We start from the raw sequence: 20,401 nt of genomic DNA, 5'->3' as shown, positions 1-20,401 counted from the left end.
ATTGCTCCAAATCAGGGACAGTCCCTCAAAATCAAATCAGAAATCATTAATTATCAGCGCAGCCCCCCCACCCCCCGAGGATGCCCACCCAGGACTACCAGGGATGCTGTAACGATATCACGTACGGGACATGAAAAGCTGTAGCTAGCTGCCATGTTGTGTGGAAGTAGCCATGACAGTTTGGCTAACCATGTAACCTCACAGAGAACTCTGAACTCCCTCCTTCCCCATCTTAGGAATTCAAAGCTTTTTAAGTCCAACAGAAAAGGTTATCTCAACAGAGAAAACAGAACCAGGTTAGGTCAGTAGAAAACATTTGTTGTAAGGGCAGAGTGTTCAGGCCTGTCGTAAAACTGTCACCCTCTCCATTCAGAGACCCAACAGGCCTCGGTTGTAAAATGTCTGAATACACCTCAGTGGGATAAGTATGAAATTTCAGCATGTTTCATAACTTCTGACTTAGTAGTAGCACAGCCATAATATGGACATATTTAGTTTCCTCAGATAATATGTAACGTTTCAAGTCCAGACACCCCTATGTCAGGTCATATGGGAAACCACTGGTACCACTTATTCCTCCTAAGCAGACTATACATTATAGATATGGCATGTTTAGATTTGTTTTGAAGGAAATTTCAAGTTGAATAATAATATGGATATTTGGAGTCTGTAAACACTACAGATGCAGATATATGAGTATGTATCACAAAATCTACCTGGGACATGGTCATGAGTGTAGACACCTCCCAGCAACCAACCCCTAAACAAGATGACCAGACGATTGGTCGCTGTCAACACCCCCTTTGATTTGACAAAAAAGAGGAGATGCCAAGACAATGGTCATTTCTCCTTTTACCATCCAAGAAGAAACATCTGCCAAGTCGAGAACCGAATACCTAGCTCATCGATCGAACTCTGATCAACCCTCAGACATTAATTGCAAGTATTATTCCTTCCCAATTCTACCTTATTGCTTTGTGGCTGTATATTGTCTTTATCTTTTTGAAACATCTTTTTTCTGTAAATATTTTATTTGCATCAACTTTGACCTTTTCATAATAAACCCTTATGTGGAAAAGTGTTAACCTTGTCTCTAAAGCTCTTAATGCAAGCTATAACGAACCTTGCCTCTTGAAGGGCGCTACTGTTGTAGAGTAAGACTCTGAGCAGACCTGTCTGTGGTGGCAGTGTGTGTGGCAGACACTTATTCTAAAATTATAATTGGTATTGCTAAAATTACGAGTCTCCCCCGGCTCAGTCTTTTAAACGGGGGTGGTGGCAGTTAAAGGGTTAATTGTGTAATTAGCCCAGTGACAATCACTCTCAGGCTGCTCGCACCTAGATTGTGGTCCCGCAAGCTGGAAAATCTTTGTGCTGGGCACAGCTGAGAGTGGCATTGTTACGTAAGTGACAGCGTGGTGTGAGGGTGGCCGGTCCTTTGTCGCGAGTTAGCGAGGAGGGCAGGGATCTGACACCCGCGTTCGTCACATATGCCACCCCTGACCACCAGGTTTTTCTATTAGATGTGACAATCAGTGCCCAGCAGTAATGCCTGCCATTGCCTCATCAGTGCTGCCTATCAGAGCCATCTATCAGTGTCACCCATCAGTGCCCAACAGTGCTGCCTATCAGTGCCCATCAGTCCAGCATATTAGTGCCAATCAGTGCCACCTATAAGTGCCCATCAGTGCCGCCTATCAGTACCCATCAGTGCTGCATATTAATGCGTCATCATCAGTGCCACCTCATCAGTGCCACCTCACCAGTTCAGCCTTACCAGTGCCCGTCATTGAGGCCTCATCAGTGCCCATCAGTGAAGGAGAAAATGTACTTATTTACAAAATTTTATAACAGAAACAAAGAAAATTTTTTTTTTTTTTTTCAAAATTTTTAGTCTTTTTTTGTTCGTTTAGCAAAAAAAAACCCCAGTGGTGATCAAATACCATCAAAAGAAAACTCTATTTGTGGGAACAAAATTATAAAAAATTGTGTTTGGGTACAGTGTTGCATGACTGTGCAATTGTCATTCAAATGACAGCGCTGTAAGCTGAATATTGGTCTGTGCAAGGGGGGTACCCCGTATTGAAGTGGTTAACATATACCAAGTTTAAATAGTGAAACTTCTCTTGATATATACATATAGACAATATGAGGGTTATAATCTCCTCCTACATTCAATATAAGGCTCCAGGCTGTATAGAGGATATGTAAATTCAAGGTCTACTCACCAACACCAACTGGTATCAAGAGATGGGGGTATATCTGTCTCTCCTCCCATCTATTGGCCACATATAAAAATGAGATGAACAGTAAAAGATAAAGTATGCTAGTAAATAATGTCTTACTGAAGATATGGGCTGTCTGTCTTCTGCCCTATGAAATGATCTCTCAGATATGTAATACGGATACAATTCATCCATGTGGACACAAATAACCACTGATGGACGAGCCCCATATATCACCATATCCACAAAAAACTGTATGAGTATGATCTCAGGTATTAGTATGAAGACATGTCTGATGAAGGAAACTAAGAGGTCTACTTATAGAACATTCATGGGATGAATGTGACAAACATTCATCCAGCTGTTTATAATTCTGGTCATAATGTAGCAAAGTGATTTCCTATGATTGTCAGCTCCATCTAGTGACCATAACGGGGTATTTTTCCTGACATACCTCCATTAGTAAAAAAAAAGCACAATACCGCATTATGACCACTAGATGGAGCCAAGGAAATCAGTGTATAAAATAAAATACATCCAATATTTATCATAGCTGGGTGAATGCTGCTCACATTCGTTCAATTTTTCTTTTTCTTTTTTAATAGACCTCTAAGTGTTTGTGAAATCACAAAATGTACTCAGCCAATGAAAGGTAATGACTCCATTTTTATTTTTCTACTGCTATCAATGGCCAACACGGTACAACACTTCATCCATGTCTTTGGTGATCTCTGATCTCCTTATGAACTCAGGGATGTACAATTCCTATCGCCTGACACCCGGAACATGCAGTTCTGAGGACCGGACAGGTAGGTTTTTATTTTAACATTTAGCACTGCTGTGGGCAAGCAAGGAGCAGGTTTAATTGTCGGATGGAAGCATTCGGTTGGCTGAGCGAATGTTTCCACACCCCCCCCAGTAAAGTGCCCCCCCCCCCGACACACACCCGCTATGTATCCCGGGCTCCTCTTACCCATCTGGGACCCGGGACCAGCATAGCGGGTGATGATGGGTAGAGGGGAGGGAGGAGAGAGGACACACATCCGCTCTCCTCCCCTTCTTCCTGACCCGGAAGAGACATGTATGACATCACTTCCGGGTCCACGGTGACAGTTTCCCCGCCATCAAGGCCAGAAAAGAATATAATGCAGTGTGATCTGTATTACATTCAGTGGAGCACAGGGGAGACATTGGGGGTCTTTTAGACCCTGGATGTCTCATTAAAGAGAACCTGTCACCAAAAAATCATCACATAGGGGACTTTTTGTCCTCTGTCAGTTTTTTTCAACCTTTTTTCAGTCAAGGCGCCCTCCAAAATTATGGACAGTCTTGAGGCGCTCCCATCTAAAATGTAAAAACTATTCTAATAGTTCTACATAATGCAACAACATCCACACACATAGGACACCCAACGTTATAAGTGATTTATTCTTCCAAAGCAAATACACTTTCCCAAACTGGTACTGACTAGTATTCCAATGTTTCTCTTCTCCCTCAGTTTTTCTCCATCACTCAGCTAATGAGACCCCAAAGCTGATGGAGAGAGGCGGGGGAGGGTCACACAAGGATGATATTCAGGCAACTGACATCCTCCTTATCAGCTCATGATGTCATTGGTCATTAGGAGGTTGGCAGCTAGAAGGATGTAATGATGTACAATGAAAACCTGAGGCTTTGTGTAACTAAAAGGCTTCATCCTCCCTCCGGCGTGTATACAATTTTGGGGCAATTGATCGGCATTTTGCCAAGGCACCCCTGAAGAAACCTCAAGGCACCCTGGTTAAAAAAGACTGCCCTATGTGAGGTATCTATTTACTCAGTGCAACCTCGGATTTTATATTTTACCAAAAAATTGGGTAATTTATTTAGTTTTTGTGACCTTAAAATTAATTTTTGTGTGTTTTTTACAGAAATTTCACATTTCCTAGACTTTTGCGTTAATATCGTGTGACATAAAAAAATTGTAACTACCGCTATTAGATTCTCTAGGGTGTCCACTTTCAGAAAATATATCATGTTTTGGGGGTTTTATATATTCTTCAGGCCTAAACCGATTTTTTAATTCCTTCCCGCCCGGCCTATAGCAGAATGATGGCCAGGCGGGGGTTCCATTATCCTGACTGGAGGTCATATGACGTCCAGAAGAATAAGCCGCTCGGGCGTGCGGCAATCGGTGGTGTGGTGAGTCGCTCCGACACACCGCATCTCTAATTTCGGTAAAGAGCCTATGATGTAGGATCCTTACCATGTGATCAGCTGTGTCCAATCAAAGCTAATCACATTGTAACCAGGAAGTGCTGGTTATCAGGTTTTCTTTATTCATGCTGACAAGGCATGAGTAGAGGAGAGCTGATCAGCGGATCTCCTGACAGAGGGGATCTGCACTGATATTCAGCATTGATTATCAGTACAGGCCCATCAGTGAAGATCGCCAGTGATGCCCATCAGTGCCCCACCTGTGATGCCAATCAGTGCCCATCAGTGAAGGAGAAAACTTACTTACTTACAAAGTTTTATAACAGAAACAAAGACAAACTTTATTTTTTTAATTTTCTGTCTTTTTTTATTTGTAGCACAAAAAATGAACAACCCCAGAGGTGGTGGTACCACCAAAAGAAAGCTCTATTTGTGAGAAAAAAAGATAAAAATGTCACATGTGTACAGTGTTACATTACCGCGCAATTGTCAAAGTGTGACAGCGCTGAAAGCTGAAAATTGGCCTGGGCAGAAAAGAGGTGAAAGTGTTTGGTATAGAAGGGGTTAAATATGTGGGCAAAAAAAAAGCTAAACCAGCTCTGGCTGTGAAAGGGTTAAAGAAACTCAGAGTTCTGTCCTTTGTTGATGTCGGCTTGTAGTTTTCAATGAACTCCCACACCGCTGCTGAGCTCTCTGGTAGATGAGGGACAAGGATATTGTCATAAGGGACAAGGATATTGTCATAAGGGACAAGGAGATTGGGACCCTGATTTAGTCCCTCGGACAAGTGTTTTTTTCAAAAAATGTTCACACCCCTGGAACTGTTTGTTACATGATGAAGATCAGCCATGGAGTATATCTGAGGTGTATATCAGGGTGTGCTTCTTCCCCACATGAGAGCTGTGATGTCCAGCAACATTCATATAGAAGATATACACGCACTCAAGACACTAATACACCTCGAGAGTTATGTGGGATCCCTACTGTACAGGAAGACAGGACTTCAGTGAGGAACAATTCCCTCACTCAGGACAGGAATGCGGCTTCTCGCCCGTGTGAGATCTCTGATGTCTATAAAGATGGGACTTCTGTGGAAAACATTTCCCACACTCAGGACAGGAATATGGCTTCTCCCCCGTGTGAGATATCTGATGTGTGTCTAGATTGGACTTCACTGAAAAACATTTCCCGCACTCAGGACAGGAATGCGGCTTCTCCCCCGTGTGAGATCTCTGATGTGTGTCAAGATTGCACTTCACTGAAAAACATTTCCCGCACTCAGGACAGGAATACGGCTTCTCACCCGTGTGAGATCTCTGATGTCTGTAAAGACAGGAATTCACAGAAAAACATTTCCCACACTCAGGACAGGGATACGGCTTCTCTCCTGTGTGAGATCTCTGATGTGTGGAAAGGTGGGACTTCTGTGAAAAACATTTCCCGCACTCAGGACAGGAATACGGCCTCTCCCCTGTGTGAGATCTCTGATGTGTGGAAAGATGGGACTTACGTGGAAAACATTTCCCACACTCAGGACAGGAGTACAGCTTCTTCCCCGTGTGAGATTTCTGATGTGTGGAAAGATGGGACTTCTGTGAAAAACATTTCCCACACTCAGGACAGGAATATGGCTTCTCCCCCGTGTGAGATCTCTGATGTGTGGAAAGACTGGCCTTCTGCGAAAAACATTTCTTGCACTCAGGACAGGAATATGGCTTCTCCCCTGTGTGAAATCTCTCATGTGTGTAAAGATGGGACTTCCGTGAAAAACATTTTCCGCACTCAAGACAGGAATACGGCTTTTCCCCCGTGTGAGATCGCTGATGTATGACAAGGTCTGATTTTTGTATAAAGCATTTCCCGCACTCAGGACAGGGATGCGGCTTCTCACCTGTGTGAAATCTTTTATGCACATTAAGATGGGATTTAAAACGGAAACACTTCCCGCACTCAGTACAGGAAAAGCTCTTATCTGTAGGAAGAACGGCACCGTCCCTCACAGTCTGAGGTTCCTCAGGATAAGAGGAATACGATGGTCCATCTACACTGTGTGGTGGGGGATGGACATTTGAGGTAGCCGGGTTTTCTCCTGGACTATACTGTGTGATGTCCTCATCTTCTACTTTACAGTCTGGAGACAAAGTGAGACAATCCTCTGAGGTTTTCCTCATCTCCCGTCCATCTACTAAAATAGAAATAAAAAGATTATTACTAGATATGAGCGGATTGGTTCCCCTAAACCAGGACTCCGCCCACATCAGGCAGCTTTGTCTCTGAGGATCTTACAATTCCAAATCTTAAAATGTATTATTAGAGGGTGAATCTGCTACATATCAGAATCAGAGATCAAAATTATTAAAATGTAAAAAAGAGGTAAAACGCTGTTTTGCAGATGATCAGACAGGAGTGTAATATAATATGATGGATGACAGACTCCCTTGTCATAGACAGGTAGGTGGGTACAAGCTCCCTGCACCTGATGTCACTTATGCTGGCCGTACACAAACTCATTTTTCTTTCAAAAAAACATTCATCCAATTTTCTAACCATTAGTGGGTCAAATCAGCGTTCATTTTCCACCACAGTGATGGAAAAATTCACAGGAGCAGAACAGAAAACTTTTCTCCATCAAACTAATTTTTAAATAGTGTATGTGGTTTTTGCTCAGAAGTTACATTCATTTTAAAATTGAATGTTAAAAGCAAGTGGAAATTTCGAACTACACTCATCCATTCATCGAATGTACAAATAATTTTCATACAAATATTTGTGCGAATATTCTCATCCAAAAATGGATCCGTGTATGGCCAGCATAGGACATTTAGTAGCAGCAGCATGATTTATTTCATCATCTGTTATGATGGGGTTAAAAAAAATAGTCCTTTATAGTACAAAAACCAGCAGATAATCACTACTATAAGGGATTTGTTTATACTGTGAAATAGTTAAAGTAATATATCTTATATCATATATATATAATAATAAATATACCCAGAAGTAGGATATATGGGGATTTTACCTGGGAGTCACACATGGAGATATATGGAGGTTAGAGGGGGAAAAACTTTTATATTAAAGTAGTACAGAAAGCTGAGACTTTTTTTCATGGATATAATAATTTTATATATAATGAACAATACTAGTAAACTTTTACTTTAAATATAATAATAATGCCTTCTATCACCTCCAGTCTATCAGCCTCCACCTTCTCTGGGGTCAGATGCTGATCTTCCCTGCACAGAGACCTTAAAGTCATTGTAAATGTTGGATTTCTTTGTTTAAAACAAACTTGTCATAATTACCTGCTCTGTGTAATGGCTTTGCACAGATCAAATATATAGGAAGCCGCAAAGTATAGTATAGAGTTCCCCTATAGGAAGCCACAAAGTATAGTATAGAGTTCCCCTATAGGAAGGTACAAAGTATAGTATAGAGTTCCCCTATAGGAAGCCACAAAGTATAGTATAGAGTTCCCCTATAGGAAGCTACAAAGTATAGTACAGAGTTCCCCTATAGCAAGGTAAAAAAACTTCTGCCTTTAGAATCATTTGCTTCCTTCTCTTGCCCAGGACTACATGTCCCATGAGGCATTGCACCACATGCATTCAAGTTCTCAGGCATTTACTGACATGTATGGATGGTGTACTGAGTTGTATTTTCTGATATGTAAAAAAATAATGCATTCTGTATGCAGGCCAATTAATCGACTGACCAAGTAATCGTTTATGAAAATAGTTGACAACTATTTTCATAATCGATTATAATCGATTAGTTGTTTCAGCCCTACATCTCCGAATCTCCTACCAGTTCATTTCTTTATTCATGGACCTTAGTCAGAGAGTGAGGAAACAATGAGAACTGTCTTTTATAGGAGTGACAGTGATGAGGGGATTATAGGACGAGTGTCCCCACCCCCTCTATCACTCATTGCCATCTTCCCAACACAAGAAGTCCTGCACTTCCTTATTTAGTCCATGATTTAGTCATGAATAACAGCGGGGCTGAGCCCCACCAGAGGTCAGAGAGTGAGGATGGGGGGAGAACAACCAAGATGAAGACTGGACTGATCCTGAAGACCACCATCATTGGGTTATTGACTCCTCCCTCATTATCACTTTCTGTTTAAGGTTCCAAAGTTTGAGTATGTTATCAAATTATTATCAACATGTAAGTCTGTGCTCCAATCAAATCATCAGATATAAAATGTCCAGCTGGTAGTAAATGGGTGCAAAAAAGATCTTCTTTTTTGGTCTTAAGTAATCAGTGGTAGATTCATTTCTTACTTGGGTCTGAGACTATACAGACATATCCCTCCACCCGGCACAGTCAGCAGACAACAGAACAAGTAACCCTGAGAGAATTGTTCTGTCAGACATCTTGCTAGATCCGGCATGGGGAAGACGACACAAGGTACATATCCCAGGTACCTAGGTCTAGTAACACCTATGGTAAAAATCAACATTTTGCTACCAGCTGAACCCCAGAATGTCCATAAATCCAGTCTAGATACATAAATTGTGTCTGCAGCACATAGAAGGAAGATTATCCGAGAGAAATACAGGAATACAGGACGGGGAACACAGCTCAGGAAAGTGACCAGGGGATTACAGGCTGATATCACCCAGTCCCCACCCTACTCTGGACCAATCAGTGAACGGTATGGGTGGAGGAATGTATTTAGTGTTAATGACCCACCTGTGCTGATCTCTGTAGGAGTGTCCTCCTCTATAAATGTCCCCGTTATTCCATCCTCCTCCATAGACTGCTGATCATCCCTCACATACCTCTCTTCTTCTTCTGATTTAACCTCAAATTCTATATCAATTGGATCTCCACTCTAAATCAAGAAAATGAGAGAAAATATCATCTGCAAGGCGTTAGCTTTAATATTGTGACACACATTGTCTCTATAAGTGTGTTTTATAACCTCCGCCCCACCAACCTTGTAACAGTGAGGGATGGTGTGACCTTCCTGTGTGAAGTCCTGGGAATACAGAGGACGGGGACATCTCTCTGGTAGATTTCTGTAGCTGGATGACTCCACCATGGTGTCCTGGTACAGATCTTTGTGTTCTTTTAGAAACTCTGATTCCTCCATCACCCCATCCTCATCATCCTCCTCTTTTATCTCTTCTTTAACCTCAATTTTAGGATCTCTCAGGTTTCCACTCTGAATATAGAATAAAAATGGCATCAAAGGTAACAAGGCAGATAATGTTCAGATCCTAAAGATACTATCAGTGATTGTTCCTCATCTACCTGATGATGGTGAGGGATGGTGTGACCTTCCTGTGTGGAATCCCAGGAATACAGAGGACGGGGACATCTCTCGGGTGGGTTCCCATTACTGGATCCATCTGTAGGAAACACACACACTGACTGAATACATTGTTTCTATGTGTTTATCAGATGATGGGGGATCTAGATGTACCCTCCGTACTGCTCTCTCCTTTACAATAAAGTCTCCTCTTACCCGGTGATGTGAGGGGCGGCTGATTGTCCATCATGACGTCCTTGTAGAGATCCTTGTGTCCTTCTAAATACTCCCACTCCTCCATGGAGAAATAGACAGTGACATCCTGACACCTTATAGGAACGTGACACACACAATGATAGTCACCATCCAGATACATCCCTTGTCTGTTACTGGTTAATGTCCCAGAATTCCCAACAGTGCTCACCTCTCCTCGATGATCTCTCTGGTGACTTCTAGAATCTTCTTTTTATTTCTCTATTCTATCAGGGAGGGAGGTGGAGGCAATGTGATGGTCATATGATCTCCAGACTTCTCAGGAGGAAAACTCTAGATCTGAACACAAAAAGCAAAGTTAAATGATTTTCCCAGAATCCTCCTCACCTCACCATTCAGGTCTCAATATTATTAAAGCCTCACTTCAGGCTGATGTAGAATTTACCAACACAGGACCCCCACACTCTGTAGGTTAAACACTTGTTGTAGGTATTCTGACATCATTACATACAATGCGGGACCAACAGTCTCACTGTCAGACTTCCACGTACCTGACTGACGAGCCCGATACAGCAGGGGAAGGTCTCCCTTATGTATATGGTTCCTGGCCCCTGGTAGTATGAACAGGAGGCACGGGAGCACAGAATGGTATGAGAGCCTGGCGGGTGACTTGCGGAAGTAAGGTGCCCAGGTGCAAGTGGACTGGAGATCCTTGGTAAGCTGGAGCACAGGCAGCAGATACAGAGCAGGAGCAGGGTAGGCAGGTCCAGTCACAGGCAGAGTTGGCAACAGGCTGGCAGCACAGTACAAGGGAGCAGGCAGGTTCAGAGTCCAGGTCACAGGCAGGGTTGGCAACAGGCGGGCAGTGTAGTACAAAGGAGCAGGCAGATTCAAGGTCAAAGGCAGGCCGGGGTCAGATGCAGGCAGACAGCATAGAGTATTCCAATAGACAAGCCGGGTATCGAGGAGATCAAACGTTCAGACAGGTTAACAGGAAGCACAGGTACTGGGAGCTGCAGATTGGACAGCACCGAGCAAAGTGCACCAACAGTTTAAATAGGGCGATTTATGCCAAACACCGTGCGTACACGCCGACGCGCACAGGCGTGCGCCCGCACAATGGCGCACACGAGTGCGTGCCCACGCACCCCAGGGCGCCTGGTACTGAGTCTGTTCTGGGAGCTTCTCTGACAGTGCCCCCTCCTTAAGGGAAGCCTCCGGATGCCCATTTGGGCCAGTCTATTGGCGTGGGCACTCCATAAATCCCTTAAAAGTTCTTCAGCATGCAGGTTGCTTTCCGGTTCCCAGGAATTATCTTCTGGTCCATACCCCCTCCACTTAATTAAGTATTGGACTTGGTTGTGCCTCTTCCTGCAGTCCAGGATTGCTTCCACCTCAAATTCTTCCACGTTGTTAATGATTACAGGTTCAGGTGGGCCGGTATTTCGGCCGGGAAAAGAATTGGGAGTAACAGGTTTCAGCAAAGACACGTGAAAAACTGGATGGACTTTCAATGTATCGGGTAAGTCAAGCTCATAAGTCACATCATTAATTTTCCTCTTGACCGAAAAAGGACCCATGAATTTGGGACCCATCTTCCTTGAGGGGCAGGCCATTTTTAAGTTAGCTGTAGACAGCCAAACCTGGTTACCAGGTTCTAGGATGAGTTCTCCTCGCTTCTTCCTGTCAAACATCCTCTTATTGTATTCCTGGGTTTTAGCCATGGTCTGTAGTAACTTATTGTTGGTGAGGAAGAAGTCCATTGTTTCGGAGACTGCGGGAATCGCACACTCAGGTAAGGAACCGGGCAGGAAGGATGGATGGAAGCCATAGTTGGCAAAGAATGCGTTTGCTTAATGGCAGAGTGCAAAGAGTTGTTGTAGGCAAACTCAGCAATAGGCAGTAGAGTGACCCAATCATCCTGTGAGAAGGCAAAGAAGCAGCGGAGATATTGCTCCAAAGTCTGATTAGTTCTCTCCGTCTGCCCATTCGTCTGGGGATGGTAGGCAGATGGGAATGCCAATCCAATTTCGAGAGACCCACAGAGAGCCTTCCAAAACCTGGAAGTGAATTGAACACCTCAATCAGATACTATACTTGATGGGACTCCATGCAGTCTCACTATTTCCTTAATGAAAACTTTTGCTGTTTCCAATGCTGAAGGTGCGCCTTTCATGGGTAGAAAGTGAGCCATTTTAGAAAATCTATCCACAATGACAAAGATGGTAGTAAAACCTTCTAAAACTTTCTGCCTGTGGGAGCTCTATGATGAAATCCATCTAAATCATTTTCCAGGGTCTTTCTGGAACAGGTAAGGGTCTTAGTAGGCCCCAGGCTTTTGTTCGGCTATTCTTATTCCAAGCGCAGGTGGTGCATGATTCCACGTAGCTCTTGCAGTCATTTGCCTGCTGAGGCCACCAGAATGTGCGTTGTACCAGCTCTGTCATTTTCAGAACACCAAAATGTCCGGCCAACTTATGGTCGTGGCAGATTTCCAGTACTGCCACCCTCAGATTCTCTGGGACCATAATTTTGTCCTTGTGCCAGAACAAACCATATTGCATGCTTACATTGTCTTCAGCAGATGGGGACCAACCCATAGAGGCTTGTCTTATTTGGGATAGGAGATCCCCTTGAAGTAACAGGAAATTTCCAGCAGGAAGGATGGTGTCTGGGGGTAAGGATTCCCCGGAATCATGGAACATGTGGGATAATGCGTCCAGCTTGATATTTTTAGAGCCAGGTCTGTACGTGATGTGGAACTGAAATCTGGAGAAAAACAGAGCCCACCTTGCCTGCCGTGGTTTTAATCTCTTGGCCGTTCTCAAATACTCCAGGTTTTTGTGGTCGGTATAGACTAGAATGGGATGTGCAGTACCCTCCAGTATGTAGCGCCACTCTTCCAGGGCAGCCTTGATGGCCAGAAGCTCCCGATCTCCTACATCGTAATTTTTCTCCGTAGTGGAGAGCTTACGTGAGAAAAAGGCTACTGGATAGAGGAGGGCCTTGGCACCTTGCTGCTGAGAAAGTACTGCCCCTACTGCAAACTCTGATGCATCCTTTTCAAAGACAAATGGTAAGGCAGGATCTGGATGTTTCAGGATGGAAGCAGAGGTAAATAGTCCCTTAAGTTTTTCAAAGGCGGATTGCGCCTTAGGGGACCAACAGAATCGATTCCCTTGCTTGGTCATTTCAGTGATGGGGCAATTATTGCAGAAAAGCCCCTTATGAACTTCCGGGAAAATTGGCAAAGCCAATGAAGCGTTGGACTCCTTTCTTATCGGAGGGAGCGGGCCAATCCAGGATGGCTGCCACTTTTTGGGGATCCATCTTCATGCCGTTGACAGAAATGATTAGGCCGAGGAACTGGATGCACTGGAGTTCAAACTCGCATTTTTCCAACTTGGCGTAAAGTCCATGCTGCCGGAGCTGGGTTAATACATTTCGGACATGCCTGTGAAGTTCGGTGACTGAAGAGGAAAAGATTAAGATGTCATCTAAATACACTATAACATACAAGTCCAGAAGGTCACGGAAGATATCATTAACAAAGTGTTGAAATGTTGCTGGTGCGTTGCACAGGCCAAAGGGCATAACAAGATACTCAAAGTGCCCGGACTGGGTACGGAAGGCTGTTTTCCATTCATCTCCTTTTCTAATGTGGATTAAGTTGTAGGCACCACGGAGATCTAGTTTGGTGAAGATTATTGCAGAACACAGTCTTTGGAAAAGTTCAGGCACAAGAGGTAGAGGGTAACGGTTCTTGATGGTTATTTTATTTAGTTCCCAGCAGTCGATACAAGGCCGTAGGGAGTGATCCTTCTTCTCGAAGAAGATGCCGGCCCCGGCCGGTGAGGTGGATGGACGGATAAAACCTTTTTTTAGATTCTCATCAATATAGATCTTAAGGGTATCCAGCTCCTGCTCTGTTAGTGGAAAAATTCTTCCAAAAGGGACTTCAGTTCCTGGCAGAAGTTCTATTGGGCAATCATAAGGTCTGTGGGGAGGAAGGGTCTCAGCCCCCTTCTTACTAAACACATCAAGAAAGTCCCGATAAGGAGAGGGAATTGCCTGCTGCGATTCAGTGTCAATGTCCAGACAGAGGAGTTGAGTGGGTTTTACGGAGGTACTGTGCAAACAGTGCTGTTGGCAATATCTGGAGAGGAACTTAATTTCCCCAGTTACCCAGTCAATGCTAGGATTATGGGCCTGTAACCAAGGCATTCCCAGGATAATGGGAAAAAAGTGGCGAAGAGATGGCATCCAGTCGAAGAAGTTCCCGATGGTGAGTGCCCATGATGGCCAGCAAAGGGATAGTCTCCTGGATGATAGGACCAGAACTAAGGGTGGAGCCATCAGCAAGGTGTACAGCGAGTCCCTGAGTCTTCGATTGGAGAGGAATGCGGTGGTTAGCAGCAAAACTTGGGTCAATGAAGCAGCTGCATGCTCTGGAGTCAATTATGACTGAGACTGGAAGATCCTGTCCTGGAAGCTGTAGAATAATGGAGAGAGCAAGGTGATTAGCAGGATTAGGCAAGGCAGGTGTATACTTAGGAGAGGTTGAAAGGGACTTACGTGTCTTGTTAGGGCAAGATCTCACATAGTGACCCGATTCTCCGCAATACATGCACAGATTGTTGACACGTTGGCGCTGCCGCTCTTCTGGAGTGAGAGACGGGCGGAGAAGACCGAGCTGCATAGGTTCGGGGTATCGAGGACCGGGGTAGATGGTGCACGAGGACATTGGCCGACAGAGCTGGTAGCACTAGGGACCTTGGGGAGGACCCAGGTAGGGCGGAATTGGTTGGTGGATCTCTCAGAGTGGCGCTCCCTTAGACGCTGGTCTATTTGAACAGACAGGTTGATAAGGTCCTCCAAGGATTGGGGTATTCCGACCCGTGCCAACTCGTCTTTAAGCGATTCAGATAAGCCTATACGAAATTGATAACGCAGGGCAGTGTCATTCCAGTCTGTATCAGAACTCCAACGCCTGAATTCCAGCACATAGTCCTCTGCAGGTCTACGCCTTTGTTGAAGGGCATACAAGGCGGATTCAGCGGTGGCTTTTAACTGAGGGTCCTCATATAGCTGAGACATAGCGGCAAAGAAGGCATCCAGACTATCTAGAGATGCTGACTTTTGCTCCAGAAGGCGGTGGGCCCAGGTCTGTGGTTCACTGGACAAAAGAGAAATCACAAAGCCCACCTTAGTCACTTCCAAAGAAAAGGTGCGTGGTTGCAGAGCAAAGTAAAGTTTGCAAGCGTTGCGGAAGGACCGATATTTACTGCACTCTCCAGCAAATCTTTCGGGTGTAGGGACCCTAGGCTCAGGGGGTAGCACTACCACTGAGGGTGCAGAAGCAACTTGAGGGTTGGTAGGTGAAGACAAAACCTGGACTCGTTCTTCCAGTCTATTATAGCCTTCCTGAAGGTTCTTCACAGCTTGTGTGAGACCCGCCAGGTGTCTACACAGTTCCTCCATGGGAGAGGTTCCCTGCTCGGGCTTGGACATGGCTGTCCGATACTGTCAGACTTCCACGTACCTGACTGATGAGCCCGATCCAGCAGGGGAAGGTCTCCCTTACGTATCTGGTTCCTGGCCCCTGGTAGTATGAACAGGAGGTACGGGAGCACAGAATGGTATAAGAGCCTGGCGGGTGACTTGCGGAAGTAAAGCCCAGGATCCTGGTGCAAGTGGACTGGAGATTCTTAGTAAGCTGGAGCACAGGCAGCAGATGCAGAGCAGGAGCAGATTAGGCAGGTCCAGTCACAGGCAGGGTTGGAAACAGGCTGGCAGCACAGTACAAGGGAGCAGGCAGGTTCAGAGTCCAGGTCACAGGCAGGGTTGGCAACAGGCGGGCAGCGTAGTACAAAGGAGCAGGCAGATTCAAGGTCAAAGGCAGGCCAGGGTCAGATGCAGGCAGACAGCAGAGAGTAATCCAATAGACAAGCCGGGTATCGAGGAGATCAAACGTTCAGACAGGTTAACCTCCCTGGCGGGATGATTCTGTCTGGAATTTTGTGCTGAAAGCGGTACAATTATTTTGCATGGAAATTTGATGCTATGTATTATAGGCCTGCAATTCTTAGTAATTACTTACTTAAACCTGACTAAACAAGACTCTAGTAGACATCCCAGATGTGATAAAGTTTGAAACACAAAATCATGATTTTAAATTTTTAAATAATATAATTTTATTCAATAATGTAATACAAACTAAAGAAATTTGTCAGACAAAGAAAATTCAATAAACATCCTGAGTGTGATAAATTTTAAAGCAAGGTACAGCACACAGTCCCACGTCACAATCCGGACAATAGAACCTGCTTTCTTTTCTGATTTTTTTTCCCTTGTCATCTCTGTGTGAACAGCAAACCACACACATCCTGGTAGGTGCTGCCTTTTTTGCGGTTGGCGGTATATAGTCCATAAAGTGCCAACCTGTTAGGCGTTCTGGGTTGGCAACACCAACAGCACGTCGTCCAGGTCTGTTCACATCAACTGATGGCATCTGGTGTTTGGCAAAAATCTGCTCAGCCACCTTCCAGATAAAATCTGAATGAACAAGAGGCCTGTCACTCCCTGCTCGGTACAAGATGTAAGCGTTCCAAAGGCATTGTTCCAGAAGATGCCTCAAAATCTTTTTGTAATATTTTTTCTGCTGTTTCCGCATAGTCGGATAAAAGGTCATTGCCTGATCGGCTCGGTCGACACCTCCCATAGTGCAATTATAGTCTATGACGACTTTCGGCTTCAGCACATCTTTCCCACCTTTTGTGTGGACCGTGGCAGTGGAGGTATTGTGCACAGTGCTCATGAGACACACGTCCTTCTTGTCTCGCCAACGTATTGCCATCATCTTACCCTTCTGCCAGGCAACCATTTCTCCGGGTTTTAGTTTTTTCTTTCCAAACATAGATGGCATGTCACGTCTGTTAGGCCTAACTGTGCCATAGGCATCCGTCTTGTTTTGGATCAAAACCTCAAACAGTTCCGGCGACGTATAGAAATTGTCCATGGTCACACAATATCCCTGGTTCAGTAATGGCTCCAGCAGTGTAAGGACAGATGATGTGGCCATCCCATAATTGCTGTACCTGGGGTTGAACTTCGTGCCTTTACCGGTGTAAATGACCGAGTTCCATATGTACCCGGTGGATGACTCGCAGAGCATGTATGATTTGATGCCAAACCGCGCTCTTTTGGATGCAATATACTGGATCCAGCTTAGGCGTCCTTTGTAGGCCATCAAACTCTCATCCACGCTGACGTCCCTTTCTGGCACGTAGGCCCACTGGAAATTGTTTTTTAGCTTGGGCGCAGGATGCGTGGCCTCATCAAACTCTTCATTGTTAGTGAAGTGAAAATATTTCATGATGAGGGAAAAACGGTATTCGGACATCACAGTACCAAAAAACGGAGTGGCTAATAACTTGTTGGTGGTCCAGTACCATTTCTGGCGTGGTTTCCCCACCACCCCCTGAAGAATAATGAGTCCGAGAAACAGCCAGATGTCCTCTTTAGTCACCGGTTCCCACCTTCTGCTTCGGGAAAACCTGGCATGCAGCGTAGCGGATTGCTGCTGTTGGTAGCGATTTGTCTCTATGACAATTTTTTCAATTACCTCCTCTGTGAGAAATAATTGCAGGTATGCCAGAGGGTTGTCACGCTCAACTTCGACCTTCATCCCAGGTGATCCAGTGAAGGGAAATCTTGGGGGCGCTACCTGGTCCGTATCGCACTCAATAGGGCACCAAGTGCGCACATCGCTGATGTCAGGTGCAGGATCATCACCGCTGTCATCGCTGTCACTTGTCAGATCAATGTCAGACGACAAATCTCCCCACGACTCACTATCGCTGAGTTCTGGGAGCAACTCCATGTCGCTGTCATTCAACTGCTCCAAAGGCGATTTTGTAGCGAAATGGCGCTTTTTGGATTCCATCTTATTATATTTTATTGGAGGCAAGGGGCACTGTATCAGTGAGATCTGAGATGATACAATGTAATCCTCTCAGATTACACTGTATCACCTCTTTTTATATGTGTGTTTTGTGTTTGAACTTTTGAACTTTTTGAATTTCCCGCCTAGTTCCCTTCCCGTGCGCCGCTGCTGCTCGCAGGGAACGGAACTAGGAAGTGAGATGCTGTGATCGCGCTGGCGATCACAGCGGAGCACAGCCGAGGACACTGGAGGACATCGCTGGAACCCAGGAGAAGGTAAGGGCTCCGCTGGATGCTCTGCACTGTTACCCCGAGCGTGACTTGGGGTTACCGCTCCTGACAGTAAAAGTCAGACCCGAGTCACGCTCGGGATTACCGCCAAGGAGGTTAACAGGAAGCATGGGTACTGGGAGCTGCAGATTGGACAGCACTGAGCAAAGTGCACCAACAGTTTAAATAGGGCGATTGGTGCCAAATGCCGTGCGCACGCGCCGATGCGCGTGCCCGCACAATGGCGCACGCTGGCGTGCGCTGGCGTACACCGGCGCACCACAGGCCGCCTGGTACTGAGAGGAGGAGCTGTGAGGTCAGTGTGATGTCATAGGACATATAGACTCTGGATGGAGGGACATTGGGAGGAGGAGCTGTGAGGTCAGTGTGATGTCATAGGACATATAGACTCTGGATGGAGGGACATTGGGGGAGGAGCTGTGAGGTCAGTGTGATGTCATAGGACATATAGACTCTGGATGGAGGGACATTGGGAGGAGGAGCTGTCAGGTCAGTGTGATCTCATAGGTAAGGATGAGCTCTGGCATGTTCGCAAGCTGCACGTGCCGAGCCCGCCAGGAAATCGGCACTGCGCAGTGCTAATCACAAGCAGTGAGACATTTCCCAATGCGCGGCTGCAGAGATCGGGAAATGTCTCACTGCCTGTGATTAGCGTAGCGCAGTGCCGACTTCCCGGTGGGCTCGGCACGTGCAGCTTGCGAACACGCCTGAGCCCATCCTTAGTCATAGGACATATAGACTCTGGATGGAGGGACATTGGGAGGAGGAGCTGTGAGGTCAGTGTGATGTCATAGGACATATAGACTCTGGATGGAGGGACATTTGAATGGGGAGATTTGAGGGGTCATCTATATGAGGCTCCCATGCAAAGCAAATCATTGTTCCTGGGTGTGTCCTACCTCTCCTAAACTGAAGAGTGAACTTTGACCTTTACCATACAGAAATCTGTCAGGAATCTGTGAAAGTAAGCTCTCATGTGATCAGGTGATGTGCGGAGGAACGGAGTGTAAATAGCAGACAATTTTCTCCAGAGCTCCTAATGGTGGGGATGGATTTTGCTGAGTGCTGGTGCCAAGTTTCCACCCCCCAGGATCACTGCAGCTGTGGAGAAAAGCTGTGTAAGAGGATATGGAGGAGAGATGAGGAGGAGATCCAGGAATCAGGATAAAGGTCAGGACAAGCAACAGACGAGCGCATCCAAGAGATGAAGCCGGGGTCACTACACAGAAAATCAATCCAAGGAAACAACAGGCAGGACGAGGAATAGCAAGAAGGAGCTCAGAGACAAATCCCTGAAGGGGTTAATCTTCGTATTACCTCCTCTGCCGCCAGTTCCTGCAGCGTCTTCTCTGCATGTCTTACCAAATGGAATGTCTGCCAATATCTGACATCACTTCCTGTCTGTATTCCATAGAGACTTCCTGTCTGGGTAGAAGTGAGATCACCACCTTGTGGAGATCAGAGGAACTGCAGCCCCTAGAAACATCTCGCAGTGTGAACACGGCCTTGTGCTGTGTGTGTATGTACTGTATATCCTTCCCCTTTCTCTCCTCTCTGAGTGTGTATGAAGAGGCGGAGCTCTGAGTGTGTATGAAGAGGCGGAGCCCTGAGTGTGTATGAAGAGGCGGAGCTCTGAGTGTGTATGAAGAGGCGGAGCTCTGAGTGTGTATGAAGAGGCGGAGCCCTGAGTGTGTATGAAGAGGCGGAGCTCTGAGTGTGTATGAAGAGGCGGGGCTCTGAGTGTTTATGAAGAGGTGGAGCTCTGAGTGTGTATGAAGAGGCGGAGCTCTGAGTGTTTATGAAGAGGCGGAGCTCTGAGTGTGTATGAAGAGGCGGAGCTCTGAGTGTGTATGAAGAGGCGGAGCTCTGAGTGTGTATGAAGAGGCGGAGCTCTGAGTGTGTATGAAGAGGCGGAGCTCTGAGTGTGTATGAAGAGGCGGAGCCCTGAGTGTGTATGAAGAGGCGGAGCTCTGAGTGTGTATGAAGAGGCGGAGCCCTGAGTGTGTATGAAGAGGCGGAGCTCTGAGTGTTTATGAAGAGGCGGAGCTCTGAGTGTGTATGAAGAGGCGGAGCTCTGAGTGTTTATGAAGAGGCGGAGCTCTGAGTGTGTATGAAGAGGCGGAGCTCTGAGTGTGTATGAAGAGGAGGAGCTCTGAGTGTGTATGAAGAGGCGGAGCTCTGAGTGTGTATAAAGAGGCGGAGCTCCTGCTGGAACAGCGGTCGGAGGAGGAGTCTAAGAGGGAGATGACAGAAAGCTCAGCAGACTCTCAGGAGT

At 45.7% G+C, this 20,401-nt stretch overlaps 1 protein-coding gene across 1 annotated transcript; it reads right to left on the bottom strand.

Moving 5' to 3' along the window:
- Nucleotides 1–4,814: 4,814 nt before the first annotated feature.
- LOC141121944 (uncharacterized) lies at nucleotides 4,815–19,524 on the bottom strand. The gene is made up of 7 exons (XM_073611708.1): nucleotides 19,444–19,524; nucleotides 10,103–10,230; nucleotides 9,895–10,007; nucleotides 9,681–9,778; nucleotides 9,364–9,591; nucleotides 9,117–9,258; nucleotides 4,815–6,606 (listed from the first exon to the last, which is right to left on the bottom strand). The coding sequence occupies exons 3-7, from the start codon at nucleotides 9,977–9,979 to the stop codon at nucleotides 5,444–5,446; spliced, it is 1,716 nt and encodes a 571-aa protein (XP_073467809.1). The 5' UTR covers nucleotides 9,980–10,007; nucleotides 10,103–10,230; nucleotides 19,444–19,524; the 3' UTR covers nucleotides 4,815–5,443.
- Nucleotides 19,525–20,401: the final 877 nt, after the last annotated feature.

The sequence above is a fragment of the Aquarana catesbeiana genome, unplaced genomic scaffold (genome assembly GCF_042186555.1).
Source record: "Aquarana catesbeiana isolate 2022-GZ unplaced genomic scaffold, ASM4218655v1 unanchor235, whole genome shotgun sequence".
Taxonomy (NCBI): Eukaryota; Metazoa; Chordata; class Amphibia; order Anura; family Ranidae; genus Aquarana; species Aquarana catesbeiana.
This window is presented reverse-complemented; position numbering and strand designations above follow the sequence as displayed.